At 46.6% G+C, this 24215-nt stretch overlaps 1 protein-coding gene across 2 annotated transcripts in view; it reads left to right on the top strand.

Annotated features, from left to right (window-relative positions):
* The window catches only part of cntn2 (contactin 2), an 80639-nt gene that overhangs the window by 48803 nt on the left and 7621 nt on the right, over positions 1-24215 (top strand). For both annotated transcript variants that reach the window (XM_014167764.2, XM_014167765.2), the window contains 19 exons: positions 6258-6403; positions 14227-14368; positions 14494-14666; positions 14923-15018; positions 15197-15409; positions 15665-15767; positions 16021-16202; positions 16331-16467; positions 16619-16748; positions 16875-17025; positions 17702-17829; positions 18002-18177; positions 19269-19389; positions 19659-19817; positions 19922-20142; positions 20248-20482; positions 20770-20885; positions 21626-21812; positions 24019-24131. In XM_014167764.2, the coding sequence (XP_014023239.1) occupies positions 6346-6403; positions 14227-14368; positions 14494-14666; positions 14923-15018; positions 15197-15409; positions 15665-15767; positions 16021-16202; positions 16331-16467; positions 16619-16748; positions 16875-17025; positions 17702-17829; positions 18002-18177; positions 19269-19389; positions 19659-19817; positions 19922-20142; positions 20248-20482; positions 20770-20885; positions 21626-21812; positions 24019-24131 (2841 nt within the window). In that variant the 5' untranslated portion in view covers positions 6258-6345. The remainder of the gene's footprint in view (positions 1-6257; positions 6404-14226; positions 14369-14493; positions 14667-14922; positions 15019-15196; positions 15410-15664; positions 15768-16020; positions 16203-16330; positions 16468-16618; positions 16749-16874; positions 17026-17701; positions 17830-18001; positions 18178-19268; positions 19390-19658; positions 19818-19921; positions 20143-20247; positions 20483-20769; positions 20886-21625; positions 21813-24018; positions 24132-24215) is intronic.

Genomic DNA, 24215 nt, shown 5'->3' with positions numbered 1-24215 from the left:
TCCCTCTCTTTTCTGCTCACTCTATGCTGTAGAATCCCCACTCTGTAGAATACCCACTCTGTAGAATACCCACTCTGTAGAATACACACTCTGTAGAATACACACTCTGTAGAATCCCCACTCTGTAGAATACCCACTCTGTAGAATCACCACTCTGTAGAATACACACTCTGTAGAATACACACTCTGTAGAATACACACTCTGTAGAATACACACTCTGTAGAATACACACTCTGTAGAATACCCACTCTGTAGAATACCCACTCTGTAGAATACACACTCTGTAGAATACACACTCTGTAGAATCCCCACTCTGTAGAATACCCACTCTGTAGAATACCCACTCTGTAGAATCACCACTCTGTAGAATACCCACTCTGTAGAATACCCACTCTGTAGAATACACACTCTGTAGAATACACACTCTGTAGAATCCCCACTCTGTAGAATACCCACTCTGTAGAATCACCACTCTGTAGAATACACACTCTGTAGAATACCCACTCTGTAGAATACCCACTCTGTAGAATACCCACTCCGTAGAATACCCACTCTGTAGAATACCCACTCTGTAGAATCACCACTCTGTAGAATACCCACTCTGTAGAATCCCCACTCTGTAGAATCCCCACTCTGTAGAATACCCACTCTGTAGAATCACCACTCTGTAGAATACCCACTCTGTAGAATACCCACTCTGTAGAATCACCACTCTGTAGAATACCCACTCTGTAGAATACCCACTCTGTAGAATCACCACTCTGTAGAATCACCACTCTGTAGAATACCCACTCTGTAGAATACCCACTCTGTAGAATCACCACTCGGTAGAATACCCACTCTGTAGAATCCCCACTCTGTAGAATCCCCACTCTGGGCCCTCTCCTCTTCAAACCACTCATTAAAAACGCGACATCAGTTCTCCTTTGTTAGATTGCTTGACCGGCTTGTCCCCAGAAACAGCCCAGAATGATTCAGCTGAGAGCAGAAAACAGATAACAATGAAGTTGCCACTACCAGACACTGATCTAGGGTCAGTTGTGTTTCCCCCCTCTTATGATTAGGGTTAGGATATGGAGAGGCTATATAACAGGTTCTAGATCAGTGCCCAAGGGAGGAACTTCTCCCTTCTAGAGTGCTGGTTCCATTACTGTTATCTGTCAGAATGTGTCAGAGTTCTGAGTTCCAATTACAGGAGCAGAGAGAGGAGCAGAGAGAGAAGAGAGAAAGAGAGAGGAGGAATAGAGTGGAAGAGGTGTGCACTGATGGGTGACTCACCCCGAGGATCCACAATGGGCCACAATGTTCCACAGCGCTGCACACACAAATGGAAGGGTCTGCACTAACTGCACACATTGGACAGATTTCACTCTAATACGACAATTAGTCCCGCGCGATTGACAGAAAACTCTCATTCTGTGAGACAGACGTGTCTTGTTCATTTGTGGTTCGGTTGATTGCTAAATGCACAACACCTGGTTGTAGCTCCTCATTTAGTAATGAGATACCGTAAGGAAACCATCTGGTTCAACAAAATGTCTGCACTGATCTTTAAAGGGATGCACCTGCATCTGCAGGAGTCGTGTTCCATTGCAACAACCATTTATTTTTTACTAATTGTCTTGTCTTGTCTTCATCTAAATCAAATCAATCAAATTGTATTTGTCACATGCTTTGCGAACAACAGGTGTGGACTAACAGTGAAATGCTTACCTACAGGTCCTTCCCAACAATGCAGAGAGAAAGTAAATAGAGAAATAATAGAAAAGTAAAACACATAATAATAAAAGTAATAGTAGATACACGATGAGTAACAATAACTTGGTTATATACCAGGGGTACCAGTACTGAGTCTGTGCAGGGGTGCAGGGGTATGAGGTAATTGAGGTAGATATAAAGGGACAGATAGTAAACAGTAGCAGCAGCGTATGTGATGAGTCAAAAAAATGTGTGCAAAATGGGTGTTATGGCTTGGGGGTAGAAGCTGTTCAGGGTCCTGTTGGTTGCAGACTTGGTGCATCAGTACCACTTTCCCTGCGGTAGCAGAGAGAACAGTCTATGACGGGTGGCTGGAGTCTTTGACAATTTTTAGGGCCTTCCTCTGACACCGCCAGCTAAAGAGGTCCTGGATGTGATGTACTTGGCTGTAAGCACTACCTTCTGTATCAACTTGCGGTTGGATGCCAAGCGATTGTCAAACCAAGTGGTGATACAGCCAGTCAAGATGCTCTCAATGGTACAGCTGTTGTACTTTTTGAGGATCTGAGGGCCCATGGCAAATCTTTTCAACCTCCTGAGGGGGAAGAGGCATTGTAGTGCTCTCTTAACAACTGTGTTGGTGTGTTTGGACCATGATACATCGTTAGTGATGTGGACACCAAAGAACTTGAAGCTCTCGACCCGCTCCACTACAGCCCCATCAATGTGAATGGGGCGTGCTCAGCCCTCCATTTCCTGTAGTCCATGATCAGCTCCTTTGTCTTCCTGACATTGAGTGAGAGGTTGTTGTCCTGGCATCACACTGCCAGGTCTCTGACCTCTCAATGGGCTGTCTCACTGTTATTGATAATCAGCCCTATCACCGTCATATTGTCGGCAAACTTAATGATGGTGTTTGAGTTGTGCGCGGCCACGCAGTCATTGGTGAACAGGGAGTACAGGAGGGGACTAAGCACGCACCTCTGAGGGGCCCCCGTGTTGAGGGTCAGCGTGACTGATGTGTTGTTGCCTACAGTACCCTCACCACCTGGGGACATTCCATCAGGAAGTCCAGGATCCAGTTGCAGAGAGAGGTGTTCAGTCCCATGGTCCTAGCTTAGTGATGAGTTTGGAAGGCATTATGGTGTTGAACACTGAGCTGTAGTCAATGAACAGCATTCTCACGTAGGTGTTCCTTTTGTCCAAATGGGAAAGGGCAGTGTGGAGTGCAATGGAGATTGCATCATCTTTGGATCTGTTGGGGAGAAATGCGAATTGGAGTGGGTCCAGGCTGTCTGCGATGATGGTGTTGATGTGAGCCAAGACCAGTCTTTCAAAACCTTTCATGGCTACATATGTGAGTGTTATGGGGCGATAGTTATTTAGACAGGTTACCTTGGCGTTCCTGGACACAGGGACTATGGTGATCTGCTTGAACCATGTAAGTAACACAGAGTGGGTCTGGGAGAGGTTAAAATATCATTGAAGACACTGGCCAGCTAGTCAGGGCATGCTCTGAGTACACGTCTGGCAATCCATCTGGCCCTGCGGCCTTGTGAATGTTAAACTGTTTAAAGGTCTTATTCACATTGACTATGGAGAGTGTGATCACACAGTTGTCTGGACCAGCTGGTGCTCTCACTCATGGTTCAGTGTTGCTTTACTCGATGAGCATAGAATGCATTTAGTTCATCTGGTCGGCTTATGTCACTGTGCAGCTCACGGCTGGGTTTCCCTTTGTAATCCGTGCTAGTTTTCAAACACTGCCACATTCGACGAGCATCAGAGCCGGTGCAGTAGGATTCAATCTTAGTCCTGTATTGACGCGTTGCCTGTTTGTTTGTTTGTCAGAGGGCATAGCAGGATTTCTTATAAGCATCCGGGTTAGTGTCCCGCTCCTTGAAAGCAGCAGCACTAGCCTTTTAGCTGAGTGTGGATGTTGCCTGTGGCTTCTGGTTGGGATATGTATGTACGGTCACTGTGGGGATGTAGTCGTTGATTCACTTATTAATGAAGCCAGTGACTGATGTGGTAAACTCCTTAGTGCCATCGGATGAGTCCCGGAACATGTGCCAGTCTGTGCTAGCAAACAGTCCTGTAGCTTTGCATCCGCTTCGTCGGACCACTTCCGTATTGAGCGCGTAATTGGTACTTCCTGTTTAAGTTTTTGCTTGTAAGCAGGAATCAGGAGGATAGAGTTATAGTCAGATTTGCCAAATGGAGGGCGAGAGAGAGCTTTGTATGCATCTCTGTGTGTGGAGTAGTATGGTCTACAGCCTGTCATGAGGTATTCTAACTCAGAACCTCAAGACTTCCTTAATATTAGAGATAGCACACCAGCTGTTGTTAACAAAGAGACAAACACCACCCCCCTTGAGTTTACCCGACATTGCCATTCTGTCCTGCCAATGCATAGAATAACCAGCTAGATGTGTATTATCCATGTCCTTGTTCAGTCAATTTTCTGTTGATAGGATAATCTTGAACGGAGCTCGTCCAGTTTGTTCTCCAGTGATTGTATATTCGCCACTAGAACAGAGGGTAGAGGGGGTTAAATTTACTCGCGTCTGTAGTTTCATCAGGTTGCCCGCACGTCGGCCTCTATATCGCCGTCTCTTTCTTTTCCAAGTGTCGGGAATAGGGCCTGGTCTGGGGTGAGCAGTATATCCTGCACCGAAGACTCACTGAAGTAGAAATCTTAATCCAAATTGAGGTTAGTGAAGCTCTTTTCGGTCATAGGAAATGATGGCAGAAACATTATGTAAAAAAGAGTTACGATCAACGCAAAAAAAACACACAAAATAATAGAATTGGTCAGGAGCATGTAAAACGGCCGCTATACATTCCAGCGCCGATGCCAACTCAGTGTATCCAAGCCTTATTAAAGCATAGACTGGACATAAAGAATGTCATACAGAATGTTTCTATCTGCTTTGAGCTAACTGTTGAACCAGCCTCAGATGTTTGGCTGTGGTGCAATGGAGACGTGAGAGCAATGTGATATGCTGCTCCCCTCTTCTCCTTCCACAGTCCATTAAGCTGTGAGCTGATTTGATGAGCTATATCTCTCTGTCTCTGCCCGGCTGGGTTTCTGTCTGTTTCTCTGCTGTCTCTGCTGTCTTCAGGATGGCAGGTAGCCGCAAGGTTAGAGCGTTGGGCATTTCCGTTATACACTTGTGTTAACAGAACAAATATAAGCACCCTCAAAATATTATTATTTATTGCTATCTTTCGCTCTCAGTCTGCCCCCCTCTCTTTCTCTCTCCTTCTCCCGCTCCCTCTGCCTCTCCCAATCCCCCCTCTCTCTCATCATAACTCTCTCTCTCCCTCTTTCTTCCTTCCTCCCAATAGCCCCCCCCCCCCTCTATTTCTGCTGTGTGTTTAATAACAGTAGTATCCAGTGAAATGTCAGAAGGTGACAGTTTGGGGAGAGAGGGAGCGCACAGGGGGAGAACACTGTGCGAGAACACAGACTGACAGAGTAGATAATGTTAGCCAGGGTCTGTCGGGGGGAATTCTGCCATGGAGTAACTTGTTCCTGGTCTGTAAGCGAGTCTACTAGGCTGTGAGCTGTCTGGACGACATTCCGACAGATGTACTAGATCTAATTGTACCTTATGTGCCAGCTTCCGAGGGAAAAAGCCTGAACCTTCCTGTTCTATTGATGTTTCTAAAGTCCTTGGACCTTTATTGGATTTGAAGAGTATAATACACTTGATCAATTAATACCCTCTTGCTTTCTACGTTCGGATTGGACTATATTGTTTTGAGTTCTTTTTTTGCCATACAGTGCTGAATTTAGATTAGGTGGAAATGTGTTTAGTGAGTCTGTGTGTTTGGCCAGGGATTTCAACTAAGAGAGAGCAAGAGAGAAAGGGAAGGAGATAGAAAGGGAAGGAAATGGAGAGAAAGGGAAGGAGATAGAAAGGGAAGGAGATGGAGAGAAAGGGAAGGAGATAGAAAGGGAATGAGATGGAGAGAAAGGGAAGGAGATGGAGAGAAAGGGAAGGAGATAGAGAGACAGGGAAGGAGATAGAGAGACAGGGAAGGAGATAGAGAGCGGGGACGGAGGAAATATAAGAAGGTAAGAGACGACATTGTTAAAGGTTTGTTCTGTTTGTTCTGTTTCTCTCTCTCTCCTCTACCTTGGGCTAGTATTTATTCTGTAATGTAACATGAAGAAGAGTGCATACTGCATGGGGAGACAGTCTCCTGGGTGTGTGAGAGGCAGCAGGAGAGATAGCTACTGAAGAGATAAGGCCACTGGAGCATACTATCCAGGGTTGAGTCTCAAATGGCACTATATTCCCTATATAATGCACTACCTTTGACATAGGCCCATAAGGCTCTGGTCCCCAAAAAATGATGTAGTAGGGAATAAGGTGCCATTTGGGACACACCCCAGCTCTAGTGTTGTTCCACAATGCTTCAGTCCAGAGACATTGTACTGTTAGGATGTTCAGAAGAATAGATCAGTTCTGCTTGTAGGCCACGTGTAAGAGTGCTAGCCGTGTAGTTTAACCAGGAGTAAATCTGTCTTTCTTTTTGTTCTCCACAGGCACTGATAAGCCACTTCTAATTTCCTCCTGGTGTGGTGCAGATCTGGTTCTGATCCTGTTCGGTCCAGTTCTGATCAGAGTGTGAAAATGGGGCTTTTGCTGTTTCTGTTGAGCCTCAGCTCCTTAGCTCTGAGCTACGCTGTCGGTAAGGTTTCTCACTTTTTTCTGTTACCTGTCCTCTCCACTCCTCTCCTCTCCACTCCTTTCCTCTCCTCTTCTCTCATGTCTGCTCCTGTCCTCTTTTCTCTCATGTCTGTTCCTGTCCTCTCCTCTCCACACCTGTCGTCTCCTCTTCTCTCATGTCCTCTCCTCTTCTCTCATGTCCTCTCCTGTCCTCTCCTCTCCACACCTGTCATCTCCTCTTCTCTCATGTCCTCTCCTCTTCTCCCATGTCCTCTCCTGTCCTCTCCTCTCCACACCTGTCCTCTCCTCTTCTCTCATGTCCTCTCCTCTTCTCTCATGTCTGCTCCTGTCCTGTCCTCTCCTCTCCTCTCCTCTCATGTCTGCTCCTGTCCTGTCCTCTCCTCTCCTCTCTTCTCTTCTCTTCTCCTCTCCTCTCCTCTCCTCTCCTCTCCTCTCCTCTCCTCTCCTCTCCTCTCCTCTCCTCTCCTCTCATGTCTGCTCCTGTCCTCTCATCTCCTCTCCTCTCACCTCTTCTCTTCTCCACTCCTCTCCTCTAATATCTGCTCCTGTCCTCTCATCTCCTCTCCTCTCACTCCTCTCTACTCCTCTCCTCTCTTCTACACTCCTCTCCTCTCCTCTCATGTCTGCTCCTGTCCTCTCCTCTCCTGTCCTCTCCTCACATTTCATGTCTGCTCCTCTCCTCTCCTCTCCTCTCCTCCTCTTCTCTCATGTCTGCTCCTGTCCTCTCATCTCCTCTCCTCTCACCTCTTCTCCACTCCTCTCCTCTAATATCTGCTCCTGTCCTCTCATCTCTTCTCCTCTCACTCCTCTCTACTCCTCTCCTCTCTTCTACACTCCTCTCCTCTCATGTCTGCTCCTGTCCTCTCCTCTCCGGTCCTCTCCTCTCCTCACATTTCATGTCTGCCCCTCTCCTCTCCTCTCCTGTCCTGTCCCCTCCTCTCCTCCAGTGTTCTCGTCTATTCTCTTTCTCCTGTGTTCCAATGTCAGAACCTTTCCTCCTCACATCCCCTTCACTGTCAGTTCTCCTCTCACGCCCACTCCATCAGTCAGAACCTTTCCTCCTCACATCCCCTTCACTGTCAGTTCTCCTCTCACGCCCACTCCATCAGTCAGAACCTTTCCTCCTCACATCCCCTTCACTGTCAGTTCTACTCTCACGCCCACTCCATCAGTCAGAACTCTCCTCACATCCCCTTCACTGTCAGTTCTCCTCTCACGCCCACTCCATCAGTCAGAACCTTTCTCTCACATCCCCTTCACTGATTCTCACGCCCACTCCATCAGTCAGAACCTTTCCTCCTCACATCCCCTTCACTGTCAGTTCTCCTCTCACGCCCACTCCATCAGTCAGAACCTTTCCTCCTCACATCCCCTTCACTGTCAGTTCTACTCTCACGCCCACTCCATCAGTCAGAAACGTTCAATACTACCAATGAATATGTCTCCTCTCAGTCCTGGCCTGTGAATTGAATAAAATAACATTTTCTGTAGGAGTGGTATTCAATGCCTGAACTGACTAGTAAATTAAGATGGACTTCAGCTCCAGGCTCGTTCCCCATCAAAATGAACACATCCACTATGTCAGTCTTTGTTATTAAAATCACCCTCTCCCCTCCCTTTCCTTCACCTCTCCCCACCCCTTCATCCACCTCTCCCCTCCCCTTCATTCACCTCTCCCCTACCCTTAATTCACCTCTCCCCTCCCTTTCATTCACCTCTCCCCTCCCCTTCATTCACATCTCCCCTCCCTTTCATTCACCTCTCCCCTCCCCTTCATTCACCTCTCCCCTCCCCTTCATTCACCTCTCCCCTCCCTTTCCTTCACCTCTCCCCACCCCTTCATTCACCTCTCCCCTCCCTTTCATTCACCTCTCCCCTCCCCTTCATTCACCTCTCCCCTACCCTTAATTCACCTTCCCTCCCTTCATTCACCTCTCCCCTACCCTTAATTCACCTCTCCTCTCCCCTTCATTCACCTCTCCCCTCCCCTTCATTCACCTCTCCCCTCCCCTTCATTCACCTCTCCCTTCCCCTTCCTTTACCTCTCCCCTCCCTTTCATTCACCTCTCCCCTCCCCTTCATTCACCGCTCCCCTCCCTTTCATTCACCTCTTCCCTCCCCTTCCTTCACCTCTCCCCTTTATTCACCTCTTCCCTCCCCTTCATTCACCTCTCCCCTCCCCTTCCTTTACCTCTCCCCTCCCCTCCCCTTCCTTCACCTCTCCCCTTCCTTTACCTTTCCCCTCCCCTTCATTCACCTCTCCCCTCCCCTTCATTCACCTCTCCCTTCCCCTTCCTTTACCTCTCCCCTCCCTTTCATTCACCTCTCCCCTCACCTTCATTCACCGCTCCCCTCCCTTTCATTCACCTCTCCCCTCCCCTTCATTCACCTCTCCGATACTCTTAATTCACCTCTCCCCTCCCCTTCCTTCACCTCTCCCCTTTATTCACCTCTCCCCTCCCCTTCCTTTACCTTTCCCCTCCCCTTCATTCACCTCTCCCCTCCCCTTCATTCACCTCTCCTCTCCCCTTCATTCACCTCTCCCCTCCCCTTCCTTTACCTCTCCCCTCCCCTCCCCTTCCTTCACCTCTCCCCTTCATTCACCTCTCCCCTCCCCTTCCTTTATCTCTCCCCTCCCCTCCCCTTCCTTCACCTCTCCCCTTCCTTTACCTTTCCCCTCCCCTTCATTCACCTCTCCCCTCCCCTTCATTCACCTCTCCCCTCCCCTCCCCTTCCTTTACCTCTCCCCTCCCCTCCCCTTCCTTCACCTCTCCCCTTCATTCACCTCTACCCTCCCCTCCCCTTCATTCACCTCTCCCCTCCCCTTCATTCACCTCTCCCCTCCCCTCTCCTTCCTTTACCTCTCCCCTCCCTTTCATTCACCTCTCCCCTCCCCTTCATTCACCTCTCCCCTCCCTTTCATTCACCTCTCCCCTCCCCTTCATTCACCTCTCCCCTACCCTTAATTCACCTCTCCACTCCCCTTCATTCACTTCTCCCCTCCCCTCCCCTTCATTCACCTCTCCCCTCCCCTTCATTCACCTCTCCCTTCCCCTTCCTTTACCTCTCCCCTCCCTTTCATTCACCTCTCCCCTCACCTTCATTCACCGCTCCCCTCCCTTTCATTCACCTCTCCCCTCCCCTTCATTCACCTCTCCGATACTCTTAATTCACCTCTCCCCTCCCCTTCCTTCACCTCTCCCCTTTATTCACCTCTCCCCTCCCCTTCCTTTACCTTTCCCCTCCCCTTCATTCACCTCTCCCCTCCCCTTCATTCACCTCTCCTCTCCCCTTCATTCACCTCTCCCCTCCCCTTCATTCACCTCTCCCCTCCCCTTCATTCATCTCTCCCCTCCCCTTCATTCACCTCCCCCTCCCCTTCATTCACCTCTCCCCTCCCCTTCATTCACCTCTCCTCTCCCCTTCATTCTCCTCTCCCCTCCCCTTCATTCACCTCTCCCCTCCCCTTCATTCACCTCTCCCCTCCCCTTCATTCACCTCTCCTCTCCCCTTCATTCTCCTCTCCCCTCCATTCACCTCTCCTCTCCCCTTCATTCACCTCTCCCCTGCCCATGCAACCTATTTCTGTTATGGTGCTTCCCTAGCCAGCCACTGCCTCTCACAGCAGACACACACTCAACATGTCCATGCGTGTTATCAGACTGATGGTTGGGTGTGAGAGTGTGTGTCTGGAGAACCAAAAGTAGGGGGTCTGCAGATCTTGGGTGCTTCAGGCCAGATAACCATTTTCTGCTGTTTCTTTTTACCAGCAGGCGGAAGGGATTCGATTTTCTTGAGATGTCTTTTTCTTATTTTTTTTCTTTTGACGACAGAGTTGAAATAATTCAGCGATCTCATGAATGATAAATGAAGATGTGTTGTAGCGTTCCTTTGTTGAAATGTAAAAAGCTTTTCCACTGTAGCCAAGCGTGCAGTCACGCATAGTCGATCCCTGTGGACAGCACACAGTCCATGAAATTGTAATTACTAGCTCCGTCAATGCTCCGTTGGTCTGTTGATGAAGTGAATCACACACACACACTCATACACACACGCACACTCATACACACACACACACATACACACACACATATTGTATACACAGAGGAGTTTGACTCGAGTCACAAATTTGATTTCTTGAGACTCGACATGATAGAAAATCAAATAACTTGGGACTCGACTTTGACTTCAGACTGATGACTTGAAATGATCTGGCAAGGTTTTGTTAAGTTTTGTCAGTCATTTTGTGGGCCAGATTCCCTGTGGATTACTGTCCACGCAGTCAGAGACAGTATAGAGACAGTATGGCAGTTGCAAAAAACAAATTGGCTAGTGAAACACACACTCAGCCCTCTGATTAGACCAGCACACTGTAAATCAATCATTTACTTATGAAGCTTGCATTTGGAATTTGTTGTAAAAATGTATTATTACATAATCAAAATGTGTTGTATACAAAATAATGAAAAGGGCTGTCTGGTAGCCTCAATAAATAGACAAAGATATGTTGTTGAGGTCATTGCCTGCATAGATTTTTTTTTCTTGACATGAGACGACTTGAAAAAACGGAACTTGCTCTTAGAATTGGATTTAACTGAACTCGACCCATTCTACTTGGGACTCGACTTGAGATTCGAACCTTGTGACTTGAGACTTGCTTGTGACTCGAATAATAGTGACTTGGTCCCACCTCTGACACACACACACACACACACACACACACACACACACACACACACACACACACACAGAGACATACACACACACATACAAATATACACATAAAAATACACACACAACATCCATCATATATTGACTTAATTATAGCACAAGAAACATGTTTCTGGCATGGACAAATAATGAATGTTCAGTGATTTTGGTGGGAATTCAGGTATTCAATTTATTGTCCTTTTTTTTTATCTTAGAATGCACTCACATTTTCTTTTTGTATCAGGTATTTTTTTAAACTTTGTGATAGAAAATGATACGCACCTAATTTGCATAAATACACTTGGTGTATTTGCATATATGAATAAAATAACATAAAGGAGAGGAAAAGGGCTGCAACCACCAAGCACTTGCTCTGTCTTGCAGTGGAGGCTAGTAGGAGGAGCTATAGGAGGACAGGCTCATTGTAATGGCTGGAATGGAATTAATGGAACAGAGTCAAGCATTTGGTTTCCCAATGTTTAATGTGTTTGATACCGTTCAATGTATTCCATTCCATCTATTACAATGAACCGTCCTCCTATAGCTCCTCCCACCAGCCTGTACTGCTGTCTATTCCTACCTGCACTCACCTGTGCTGTCTAGACTGCCTCATTAATTACGTTTGTTGTGATGTTCTCTTGCGTAATTCAACAGGATACCCTGGGATTAAAAACAACATGCTTAGCTCTAGATTACACCTATCTCAACGTACTTTACAATGTTTGTGAGATTAGACATAATATCACTAATATCACTAATCCGAGTTTTCATTTTCGGAAGTCATTTCAGCTAATCTATTTTGTAAAATTTAAACTGTATTAAATTATAACTTTTTTTAAGTTCCACAAAAAATGAACACCCATCAAAATAACATTCTGTTTCTTCTCTTTCTTGTGATGTGGAGATATCACAAGAAAAATCTTATAGATTCAACAGAAAGCCAGGTATCCCATTGAGCCCATTTCAGCCATTACCGGGGTGTGTTTGACAGGTCATTACAAACATTTCCCCGGTCGTAACGTTAGCGGGAAAAAACGACAGGCACAAGCAAGAGTATGAAAGGGTCGCAGGTGTAAAATGAAAGCAATCAATCCAATGAGATTTACAGTAAGTGACCAGTGGATTTCACAGCCCCCAAAGACAGGAAATAGATGGCTGAAAAAGATAGATGCTCGCTTTTATATACACACACGCACACACTCACACACACACACACACACACACGCACACACACACACACACACACACACACACACAAAAACACCATCCCTTTTACCCTCTCTCTCTCACACACACGCTCTGAGCCATGAGGACTCAGCATTAGATTCCCATATGTTCATGAGGCATCTTTAACCCAGTTTGTGCTATGTAACATGGATGGATTCTCTGTGTACCTTGAGAACAGCTGTCTGCTCCAGCCTGCTGTTTCACCTGCACCTTCGACTCTCCTCATCTATCGCTTTCTCTTCCCCTCCACCTCTACCCGCGCCTCTCCTCCCTCTCTCCACCCCTACACCCTTTACTCTCCTCCCCTCCACCTCTACCCACGCCTCTACTCCCTCTCTCCACTACACCCTTTACTCTCCTCTCCTCCCCTCCACCTCTACCCGCGCCTCTCCTCCCTCTCTCCACTCCTACACTTGTTTATCTGCTCCCCTCCACCCCAACACTATCTTCCCCTCTTTTTAAGCTATGTCCCCTCCTTCCTCTCCTCCTCTCCTCCTCTCCCCCTCTCAGGCCCTCCTCTTCTCCCTCTACCCATCTCCTCCTCTCCCTCTCTCCTCTTCACTGTAGCAACAGTATTATCCCTGACAGCCTGTAGCCCCTCCAGACTCACTCCCATCTCTAGTGCAGATGGATCCTGTACTCTGTTTACCTGCACAACTCCTGCTTCACACACACACACACACACGCACACACACACACACACACACACACACACACACACACACACACACACACACACACACACACACACACACACACATTTACTACACAAACCAAATCTGATATTTCTCCATTTTAGTTGGTTATTTTTGGGGTTATTTTTGAGGGGGTGGTTATTTGTGTATTCATATTGTACTGTTAGAAATGTACAGCACTGCTGGAGTTAGAAACATAACCATTTCACTACACCTGCTTTAACATGTGCTAATCTGTGTACACCACAAATACGTTTTGATTTATTTTGATTTGATTTGAAATAATCTATGTTACCATCTCTGAGCCATGCAAAAATAAGTATGGGTTTCTGTCAGGGGAAGAGGGAATAGGGGAAAAGAGGCCATCTCAACACTCTCCCAGAGGACAAGATTCAATTGGATTAGATTACATTTAATCAAATTCTTCTGTTTGTAAAAATGTATCATTCAATTAGACAATTTCTTACCTTGGCTTCCCAAAGCACAGATTAACCTCTAATTTACCTCTAGTGAACTGAATGGGATTAAGGATGTTTTGGTGATGAAACATTTTCATTTAATTTGGCAAAAATATGTTAAAGTGATAGAAAACAACTTGTTTGAAAAGGGAAAGTCACTGGAATCAGTTTTTGACTCTGAATCCTGATTGGTTGGAAGGGGCTGGTAGTAGGTCATTGAGGGGATTCAATTATCAGGCCCGGGTTACCTCGTGGGAGGAGTTTGCACTGGGTGAAAAGTGATTGCATTCATTTTGTAACCAGGCTGCCTCCCTGGCGTGAGCCATGTTCCCTGTTCCAAGCCCAAGGCAAAGTCGGCTCAAAACAAAAGTGGCGTAGCCTAGGCTTGATTAAGCACGTGGAGTAATGAGTAAAATTCTGTTTTCACATGCAAAAGTGATTGCTTTTGATTTAAAAAAACACTTTATCTGCTTTCCCAATGAAAATTTGCTTGAAAATATGAACATATATTTTATGGAAAAGAGATGTTATATGTTTCTGGACGATGCACCACCCTGCCTTGTTGATTACATGACCTAACAGCACAGAATACTATTCCATTTGAGACGGGCGCACCTCCCTCATTTATTTTGCCCGTTTACTCCACGGGCTACAGACCGGTGCACCATGGCTCAGGTTAATAGAACTCCCTCATTGGGTGATGGGGGATTCTGATTGGCTGTGTGTGTTGACAGGCGGGGACGTGTGCATAACGGGTCATGACAGTGGACCAGTGTTTGAAGAGCAGCCCAGCAGTGTGGTCTACCCAGAGGGACTCAGTGAGGGCAAAGTCACTCTCAACTGCCAGGCTAGAGCCAGTCCCGCTGCTACGTACAGGTAAGCACACACACAGACACACACACAGAAATCAAATCAAATGAATTGGTCACATACGAGAGAGAAGGGTACAGCCAGAGTATACATCAGACAGGTTTGTTATCTAACCCCTCCCTGTCCGGTAGCTGGCGCGTCAATGGTACAGACGTCCCTGTAGGTGACCCCCGGTACACGCTGGTAGCCGGTAACCTGGTGATCAGCGGTCCCCAGTTCGGCCGTGATGGAGGCTCCTACCAGTGTCTGGCCATCAACCGCTGTGGCACCATACTCAGCCGGGCCGCCAACCTCAAATTCGGCTGTGAGTACATTGATTTATTTATTCAGGTATTATTTACCATTCTCTCAGTGTTGATGGGGACAATGCATATTCATCAACATTTACAGGATCCCAGTTGTTGTTCATCAAACTTTATTTGGATCTCATCTCATTCCATTGATTGGTTTACATAGTGAAACGAATACATTTCTCAGTGAGAAGTACATTTTTGTCTTGACTGAGTGGATTTCATAGATTTTTTATAATCTTGTGACATCCTTCTTTCCTCCTTTTCCAGACCTCCATGACTTCCCTGGGGAAGGGAGGAGCCCACAGACGGCTTACGAGGGAGCAGGTGCCTTCCTGGCCTGCCAGCCCCCCGCCCACTACCCAGGTGCGCGCACACACACACACACACACACACACACACACACACACACACACGCACACACGCACACATGCACACATGCACACACTCACACACATGCTCAATCTCTGCATCCTCTCTGAGTCTCACTCTCCTCTCCTCTCTTCTCCTCTCCTCTCTGTCTCTTTTACTCTCCTCTCATTAGCTCTTTCCTACCGCTGGTTCGTTAGCGAGTTTCCTAGCTTCATGAAGCCTGACGGGGGTCGGTGGTTCGTTTCCCAGGTAACGGGCAACTTGTACCTGGCCAAGGCGGAGCCTAACGATACAGCAAGTTACTTCTGCTTCACCACCATCAACATGGACATTAGCACCAAGAGTACCTTCAGCAAGGCTAACCAGCTCACCGTGCAGCCAGATGGTACAGGACTCTCTCTGTGTGTGTGTGTGTGTGTGTGTTGGTGCGTGTAGCTGAGTGAGAAAAAATGCCTATTCAAGACTCTGTTACTCTTACACAGTAATTGTACAGCTTTGAAAAGTTTTGACATTTCAATTGACAATTTCAGGACAGGGAAATAAAGTGGAAGGATAAAGTGTGTTTCTTCAGTAAGAGGGAAGATTTTAACCACATCAGCTATTTTCTCTGTTTTTGACATGTCCTCTCTATTCACCACAGCCAACGCCAGGAAGTCAGCTCCTGCTATCAAAGTGGGTTTCCCAGCAGAGACGTATGCCCTGACAGGACACACCACCCAGCTTGAATGCTTCGCCTACGGAAAGTAAGTCCCTGATCCATTTTCTGGTCCCATGTTAGAATATCTCTAATTTGTTGTATTTCTTTTGTTTTCACACACTCTCTCCCTACATGTCCCTTCCTGCCTCTCCCTCCTTCTCCTCCTCTTGTACCTCTCTCCTTGCCTTCCACCCATTTCCTCTCTCTCCCTCTCTCTCCTCCCCCTCCTCCCCCTCCTCCTCCCCAACTCCAACCCTCTTGCACTCTTTATCCCCCTCTCCTACTCCTTCCCTCCGCAGTCCCGTCCCAAAGCTCCGTTGGAGGAAGGTGGATGGTCTGTTGCCGTCTAAGGCCGGGGCTAGTGCAGAGGGACCTATCCTCACACTGCCTGAGATGACCTTCCATGAAGAGGGGGTGTATGAGTGTGAGGCCTACAACTCTGAGGGCCGCGACACACAACAAGGACGCATCACTGTGCAAGGTAGGGTAGAGACACAACCCCCCCCCCCCCCCACACACACACACACACACACACACACAATATGACCATCAAAACCATGCGTGTTGACCTGCACTTTATTGTCCCTGTGTTTATCTGGTCCCTTCTAGCACAGCCAGAATGGCTGCAGGTGATGAGTGACTCTGAGGTGGAGATCAGCTCTGAGCTGCACTGGACTTGTGTTGCAGCAGGCAAACCAAGACCCTCCATACGCTGGCTACGCAATGGACAGCCCCTCAGCACACAGGTATACACACACACACACACACACACACACACACACACACATATACACACAGAAACACACACACACACGCATACATACACACTTACAATCCCCTATCTCCCATCATCTCTCCCTCCCTTTATCTCTCAATCCATCCCTTGGTCTCGCTCAGGACCGGGTGGAGGTCAATGGGGGTCGTCTGAAGGTCATCAACCTGGCCCTGGAGGATTCTGGGATGTATCAGTGTGTGGCTGAGAACAAACACGGCACCATCTACTCCAACGCCGAGCTGAGGGTGCAAGGTGAGAGGTCAGGGTTCAAGGGTTAAAACCAAACCCTGTAAACACTGCAGTCCAAGAGAACTGGAACTCAACACCCCAGTTGTAACTTATCTCCCCCTCTCCTCCACCCTATGTTGTGGTCTCCAGTCCAAGTCCCAGACTTCCGCTCCAACCCGGTGAGGAGGCTGGTCCCAGCAGCTCGAGGAGGGCAGGTGATGATGGAGTGTCGGCCGCGAGCCGCCCCCAAACCCACCCTGTTCTGGAGCCGCGGTACTGAGCTCCTTACCAACAGCAGCAGGTAAACACACGCACTAACTCACACACACACACACACACTCACTCATGCGGAAGACCCATTTCAGTTGAATACATTCAGTTGGACAACTGACTAGGTATCCCCCTTTCCCTTTCCCCTTTCACACACTCACCCACACACACACACTTAGGCACACACACACACACACACACACACACACACACACACACACACACACACACACACACACCTTACCCTGAGGCTTGATTGAGAAACCAAAATGTGCAATAGGTATGTAGTAGAAGGTAAGATCAAAGAGCATTCCCCTGTTGTGTGTGTATCAAAGGAACCTATTTCAGCGGATTTCATCACATTTTGGTGCTTTGTTAGGTCTGTGTGTCTAGATGAAAAACATAATTAATTAACCTGTGTGTCTATGCGCATGTGTGTGCGTGTGTGTGTACGTGTATGAATGTTCACTTGATACATCTCCAGAGGGAATTAAACATAAAAGGTAGAAGTTAAGGTCAAATGGAGATTAGAAGAGAAACGTGATCTGAAGGAAAGTCTGTCATGTTTTAGATTTGATTTCGTCATTAACTCCTGTCTAGCAACAAACTGCAAACACTTAAAAGGCCCAAACATTTAAAAAGCCCAAAATAATTTCCAAACTGTTAAGATAATGAAGGTAACTTGAGCTTCCTGCTTCTTCTTCCAGGGTGACAGTGACTCCAGACGGGATGCTGCGGATCCACAACATCAGCAGGGCCGATGAGGGGAAGTACACCTGCTTTGCTGAGAACTACCTGGGCAAGGCCAACAGCACTGGACACCTGTCTGTTAGAGGTACACACACACACACACACACACACACACACACACACACACACACACACACACACACACACACACACACTGAATCTGTCAGAGGTAACTGAACTCCCTCACTATCCTCCCCTCCACTCCTCCTACTCTCCCCTTCTCCTCTCCCCTTTGTCCTTTCCCTCCTTCGCTCCAGATGCCACTAAGATCACCTTGGCTCCCTCTAACGCTGACATCAACCAGGGAGAGAACGTCACGCTGCAGTGTCACGCTTCACATGACCCCACCATGGACCTCACCTTCACCTGGGCTCTCAACGGAGCTCTGCTAGACCTGGAGGACCCCGGCGGACCGTACCACCGCGTGGAGGGGGTGAGTTAGTCAGGCCACTGTAGAGCAAACCATTGCAGGAATGGGGGTGCGTCATGATGAATGACACACAAAATATCCACGGGTTCTCTTGGGGTAATTTTGAATCAAAGAGTTAGAAATTTAATGAAACTGCTTAACTGATTTTGGAATCAAACAGCTTGAAATTAATATGATTCCCAGTGTGATTAATGAAAATAAGAACCATTCAGCGGGGTTTATGTAAATAACAAACATTTTATTAGAGACAGCTATTACATGCTTAATTGAATCACTTAAGATCTATGCTGCAGACCATATCAAGGAGACCATCCATGTAATGTGCAGTCTCCCTTCCTACCGTTCACGTCTTGCTGACCAAACACTTCTAGGTTGATGATGTGACTGCCATTTTCCATGCCTCTGGGTGTACTGGGGATTAGAGTTTAGAATCTTGACCCAAACAAGTTTCGGTCAGTACCGAAATTTCACTGTCACTGGAGTCATCTTTATAATGGTGTATACTTTTAAAGCCGAGTGTTGGATATCATTGAATTTCATTTTAATTAAAGTTACCTTCAATACTGCTGTGAAATGGTGATGATATGAATACTGAATACCTGGCTTATTTCTCTGTAGCAGACAGACCATGTCTCCAATTACTAAACAAGCTCTTTCTCTCTTTCTCTCTTTCTCTCTCCACTGTCACTTGCTCTCTCTTTCCTCTCTCTCCTCTCCCTCTCTTTCTCTCTCTCTATATATATATCTGTCTCCCTTTCTCTCTCTTTCTCTCGCCCTCTTTCTCTTTAATCTCTCTCTCTCGCACTCTCTCTTTAATCTCTCTTTCTCTTTAATCTCTTTAATCTCTTGCCCCCTTTCTATTTAATCTCTTTAATCTCTTGCCCCCATTCTCTTTAATCTCTCGCACTCTTTATGTTTAATTTCTCTCACACCCTCTTTCTCTTTAATCTCTTTCATCTCTTTCATCTCTTGCCCTCTTTCTCTTTAATCTCTAATCTCTCGCCCTCTTTCTTTTCAATCTCTCACTCTCTCTCATTCTCTCTCTCCACCCTCCCATTCTCTCTCCCTCTCCACCATCTATCTCTCTCTAACAGAAGGAGACCATAGGTGACCTGTTGATAGTGAGTGGTCAGCTGAGTCAGGCAGGTACATACAGCTGTACAGCTCAGACCGTGGTGGACAGCGCCTCAGCCTCCGCTAAACTGGTGGTCAGAGGTAAGACCCCCAACATATCACAACAACTCACCTGACCTTTTTCTATGATGGTCATCCTTATAAAATGTTTGTTTTACAGCATTGCAGAACTTAGTTGTAACATTTTATGAGGATTTTTTTAGTTAATTACTTACTTACATAATCATCTTTATCCCCAGGCCACAATGAGCTACGTCCACTACTTTCTGGGTGAGAATTTGTACTTGCATGTAAATGAAGGAGGTTAGATAAAAGTCCTGACTTGGCATTCTCCAACTGTCTCTCCTCAGGTCCCCCGGGACCTCCCGGTGGTTTGGTGGTGAAGAACGTTGCCGCGACGTCGGTGGAGTTGCGGTGGAGTCGTGGCTATGACAACCACAGCCCCATCGGGAAATATGTTATCATGGGTCACTCTCCACTGTCTCCTGGTTGGAAGAGGATGAGGACAGGTAAGAGGACCACCACTGTCTGTGTGTGTGTGGTTATCTGTGTACCTGTGTGTTTTTGTGTCAATCAATTAGTCCCTGACTTCTCCTCCTCTCTTCTCCCACAGACCCATCTAACATTGAAGGCAATGCTGAGTCGATTCGCGTGGTTGGCCTGTTGCCATGGATGGACTATGAGTTCCAGGTCATCGCCAGTAACATCCTGGGCAGTGGAGAACCTAGTATGTCCTCTCACACCATACGCACCCAGCAAGCAGCTCCCACAGTGGCCCCTAGTGGACTAGGTGGAGGAGGAGGAGACCGCAACGAACTCATCATCACCTGGACGGTCAGTGTGTGTGTGTGTGTGTGTGTGTGTGTGTGTGTGTGTGTTAGAGAGAGAGTTTTGTCATTGTGAAAATTGACATAAAATTTTGTTTGAATCTGATCCCAGCCCATGGCCAGAGAGTACCAGAACGGAGATGGCTTCGGCTACATCCTGGCATTCCGGAAGCAGAACTCGCCGACGTGGGTGGTGGAGCGTGTTTCCAACGTGGAGTCGTCTCGCTACGTTTATTCCAACCAGAGCCTGTCTCCCTACTGCCTCTTTGAGGTGAAGATCAAAGCCTACAACCGTAAAGGAGAGGGTCCCTTCAGCCAGATCGCTGTGGTGCACTCTGCAGAAGAGGGTGAGCAACCCAAACTCTAACTCTAACCCTAACCTCAACCCTAGCCTTAACCCTTCAGTCAGATCATCCTGGTGCACTCTGCAGAGGAGGCTGAGTCAGAACAGGCCTGGGGCATGCAGGAAGGATTAGGAGCATTATGCTGGATTGCCACAAGAGGGCGAACAAAAACACAAAAAAGCAGATGTTTACCAACCACATTATGTCAATTCATTGTGTTTATCGTACTTATGTGTGTTAGATATGATCCAACTCCCCAACCCTTATTTTACCCATGACCCTCCATGCAGAGCCCACGGTGGCGCCCTCGAGGATCAATGCCACGGCTCTGACAGCGTTCGAGATGCAGGTATCGTGGGACCCCATCCAACATCTCAGCACCAACGGTATCCTGCAAGGATACGAGGTCAGGACCTGCACAACACCAGCATATAACACATATGTGACAAGCTATTCTATGGGCCCTGGTCAAAAGTAGTTCACTATGAATGGAATAGGATGACATTTGGGACCCATCTCTGGACTTTTGCTCAAAACCAGTCAGTACCAGCTATGGTGCCATCAGTCCCCTGACGCCAGTGAGAGACCGTCCTGGAGTTGACCTCACCTCATCTTATCTTCTCAGCCTTGATCTGTTACCCCCACACTAATAAAGATGGTACTAATTTATTAGCTGGGCTGTGTGTGGTTGGGATCAGCATGTTCAGTCTGTCGAACAGGCAGATTAGGTCTGATGGTTGGTTACCATGATGGCCCTGTGGGGAAACAATGGCAGAGTCATTAATATTATCACGGTTCAACAGGTGTCACACTTTCATCTTACATATGTTTATTGGACATATTTGAAAGGAAACATAGTTTAAGAGAAGAAAAAATACAGAATACACAGTGCCTTCAGGTGAAGCATGAAACAACAAAGGGCTTAGATGTAAGGCTCACCAGAAAATATGCTCATATTTATAGTACCACACAGTATATTGTGAGGAAGAGTACAGGTATCTAACATTCCTAATGATTTGACAAAGTTTGTGGGGTTTTTTCAGTAGAAGAAACAATTCCAGTATTAGGCATCTCTTTCCTTTAAGAGATGTACCCACGGTCACATAACAAATTGTTTGACAATGCTGTGTATGTGTGTGTTTACAGATCCGGTACTGGCGTCAGCATGAGCGGGAGGCGTCTGCAGACCGTGTGCGTACAGCTGGGCTTGAGACCACGGCTCGCGTGGTGGGACTGAGACCCAGCACCCGGTACCATGTTACCGTAATGGCCTACAACAGCGCTGGCACTGGACCAGCCTCACCCAGAACCACTGTCACTACCAGGAGACCACGTATGTAGGATACCTAACATGTGCACACACACACACACACACACACACACACACACACACACACACACACACAGTATTGCCACCATCAAGACACCATTCCGTATATATGACATAACACACACTCAAATATGATTTTAATCTCTGGCCCAAAACCTCCTTCAGGAGCAGATGTGAGCCGTGGGTTGACATTATTGCATTAGTGTAAGTATGAGTTCTCCCCTGTGGGCTGAGATGGATTGTCCCTACCAGCTGAGATCACCCCAGGGGGTCAAACACAATGGGGCCATACTTGCAAACAGAAAAAGTATAAGTTCAAGCATCAGCCAATTTAAATCGCTGACGTAGGGTCACGTGATAAAACACTACATTGTAGCTGTCCAATCAGATAATCTGGCACACGTTAGCCTTATGCTAACTTTACCAAGTGGCACTGACTATTTCCTGTAACAACTTCCTCATCAGCATATCAAATATGTTCAAATATGTTTTCTCCACAAACCAACAGCATTTCAATGAAAGAGGTCAACTTGGCCTCCAGATGGATTTGGTAAACATCCTAAGTCAAGGTTTACTTTTGTTCCACTTGGTCTGTCACAAAGATCAATGTGTAGCATGATGCATCCTTGACTAGGCTACTAGCTACTAAAGTTAGACAACGTTTTTCGTACATAGTAAAAAAAAAAAAGACGAAGAGCCTTGTGGCCTTGTCAGAAAGCTGTCATTCACCACAATTTATATCCCTGCCAGATGGCATATAGCACTAAGGGTATAACGTGTCATCTCTGGGGCACAGTAATTGTGGGTTTGAGTCCCTGTGAAGTCAAGCTTTTTTGTTGAGAAAATAACTGTTCACTGCTTGTCCTCGATGCTCAATTCAAATAAGGCTTAAATGACGAAGTGGATGATTCTAACAATGCATACAAAACGTTGTACATGTAAGTGTAGCCTACATCAGAAATTAAAGGACGTTTTTGGTCTAACAGTACAGTTATACTATGCTATTATATTCTATGCTTGGCCTATGTAGATTACAAATTCATCATTAAGTGGTCTTGCAAGACATTGATTCAGCTTTGATATAAACTGTATTAAACATGCACCATTCTGAGAAGTGGTGGAGCGTCGCTCCAGCAGCACTAACGTTACACGCCTGCATAGTAGCAGTAGCCTATTTGTAATCTTCATTTCCAAGGTTTTGCCCTGCAATTCCCTGCAACACACTAACACTATGGTGTTTGCAACGCCAGCATGGTGTGTGCAACGCCAGGGTTGTGGGTTCGATTCCCACAGGGGGCCAGTACAAAAAAATGCATGAAATGGTATGAAATGTATGCATTCACTACTGTAAGTCGCTCTGGATAAGAGCGTCTGCTAAATGACTAAAATGTAAAATGTAAATAAATGTCATTCTATATTTTAAAGGAAAAAAAATCTATCTTACCTGGGATTCCAACTTGCCGCACACCGTGAAAAGTACCAGGTGCCAGGATCGCTACACTGTGATCTAAACATCCAGTTTAAATCAGAAGCTTTTTACTAACTTCAAAAGCAGGTTGTGCCGTTTTACTTTTGTCGCCCACAAGTTTAACGTCTCTGATAGGTTGATGAGGAAGTTGTTAAAGGAAATAATCCCTGCCACCTGGTGAACTTAGCATAGGGCTAACGTGTGCCATGTTATCTGATGGGACCAGCTGCAAATGCAGCATTCTATCACGTGACAATGCGCCAACAATTTTTATTGGCTGATGCTTAAACTTGAATTGAAACTTTGTCTGAAGTTCGTAAGTATGGCCCCAGTGTTTTTGGGAGGGTGGATATGCACCTGGCTACCAGTATCTACTGGGCTTAAGGGTGTAAAGGGGTTCTTGTGGAGGATTTATAGAGTGAGACGGAGTCATGTCTGTGCTGATCCTGATACAGATCTCCTCTCCTTAAGCTACTGATACTGATACCTTAACCCACTGTCAACATTAGGCAAAAATATGCCTATATTAATATATTTTATATGATATCATGCCTTTTGGTTTGCATTTCGGTTACAGTTTGGATCGTCATGTTTCTGTGTCCGTAAAATGTGTGTGAGACCATTGTATTATCAAGTACATGTATCTAAGTTGAATTCATGTCTTGGTCATCTGACTCCCGGAAGGTGAGACAGGTCAATAAGTTGTTGTCTCTTGTTGTTTTCCTTCGTTTACCTTTACAGCTCCTAATCGTCCCCCTGGCAACGTGTCCTGGAAGACTGATGGCTCATGGGTAACTGTTAGATGGGATCACGTCAAGACCCTAGACAACGAATCAGCCGTACTGGGTTACAAGGTGAGTGGTGTCTGTTTGTAGGAGGGGTGTGTGCAGGTAGGTACGTTATTGTCATATTGTGAATGCACTGTCAAAATATATTAA

Source organism: Salmo salar, chromosome ssa22 (genome assembly GCF_905237065.1).
Source record: "Salmo salar chromosome ssa22, Ssal_v3.1, whole genome shotgun sequence".
NCBI lineage: Eukaryota > Metazoa > Chordata > Actinopteri > Salmoniformes > Salmonidae > Salmo > Salmo salar.
Note: the sequence above shows the minus strand (reverse complement) of the source record. Positions and strands in the feature narration are given on the sequence as shown.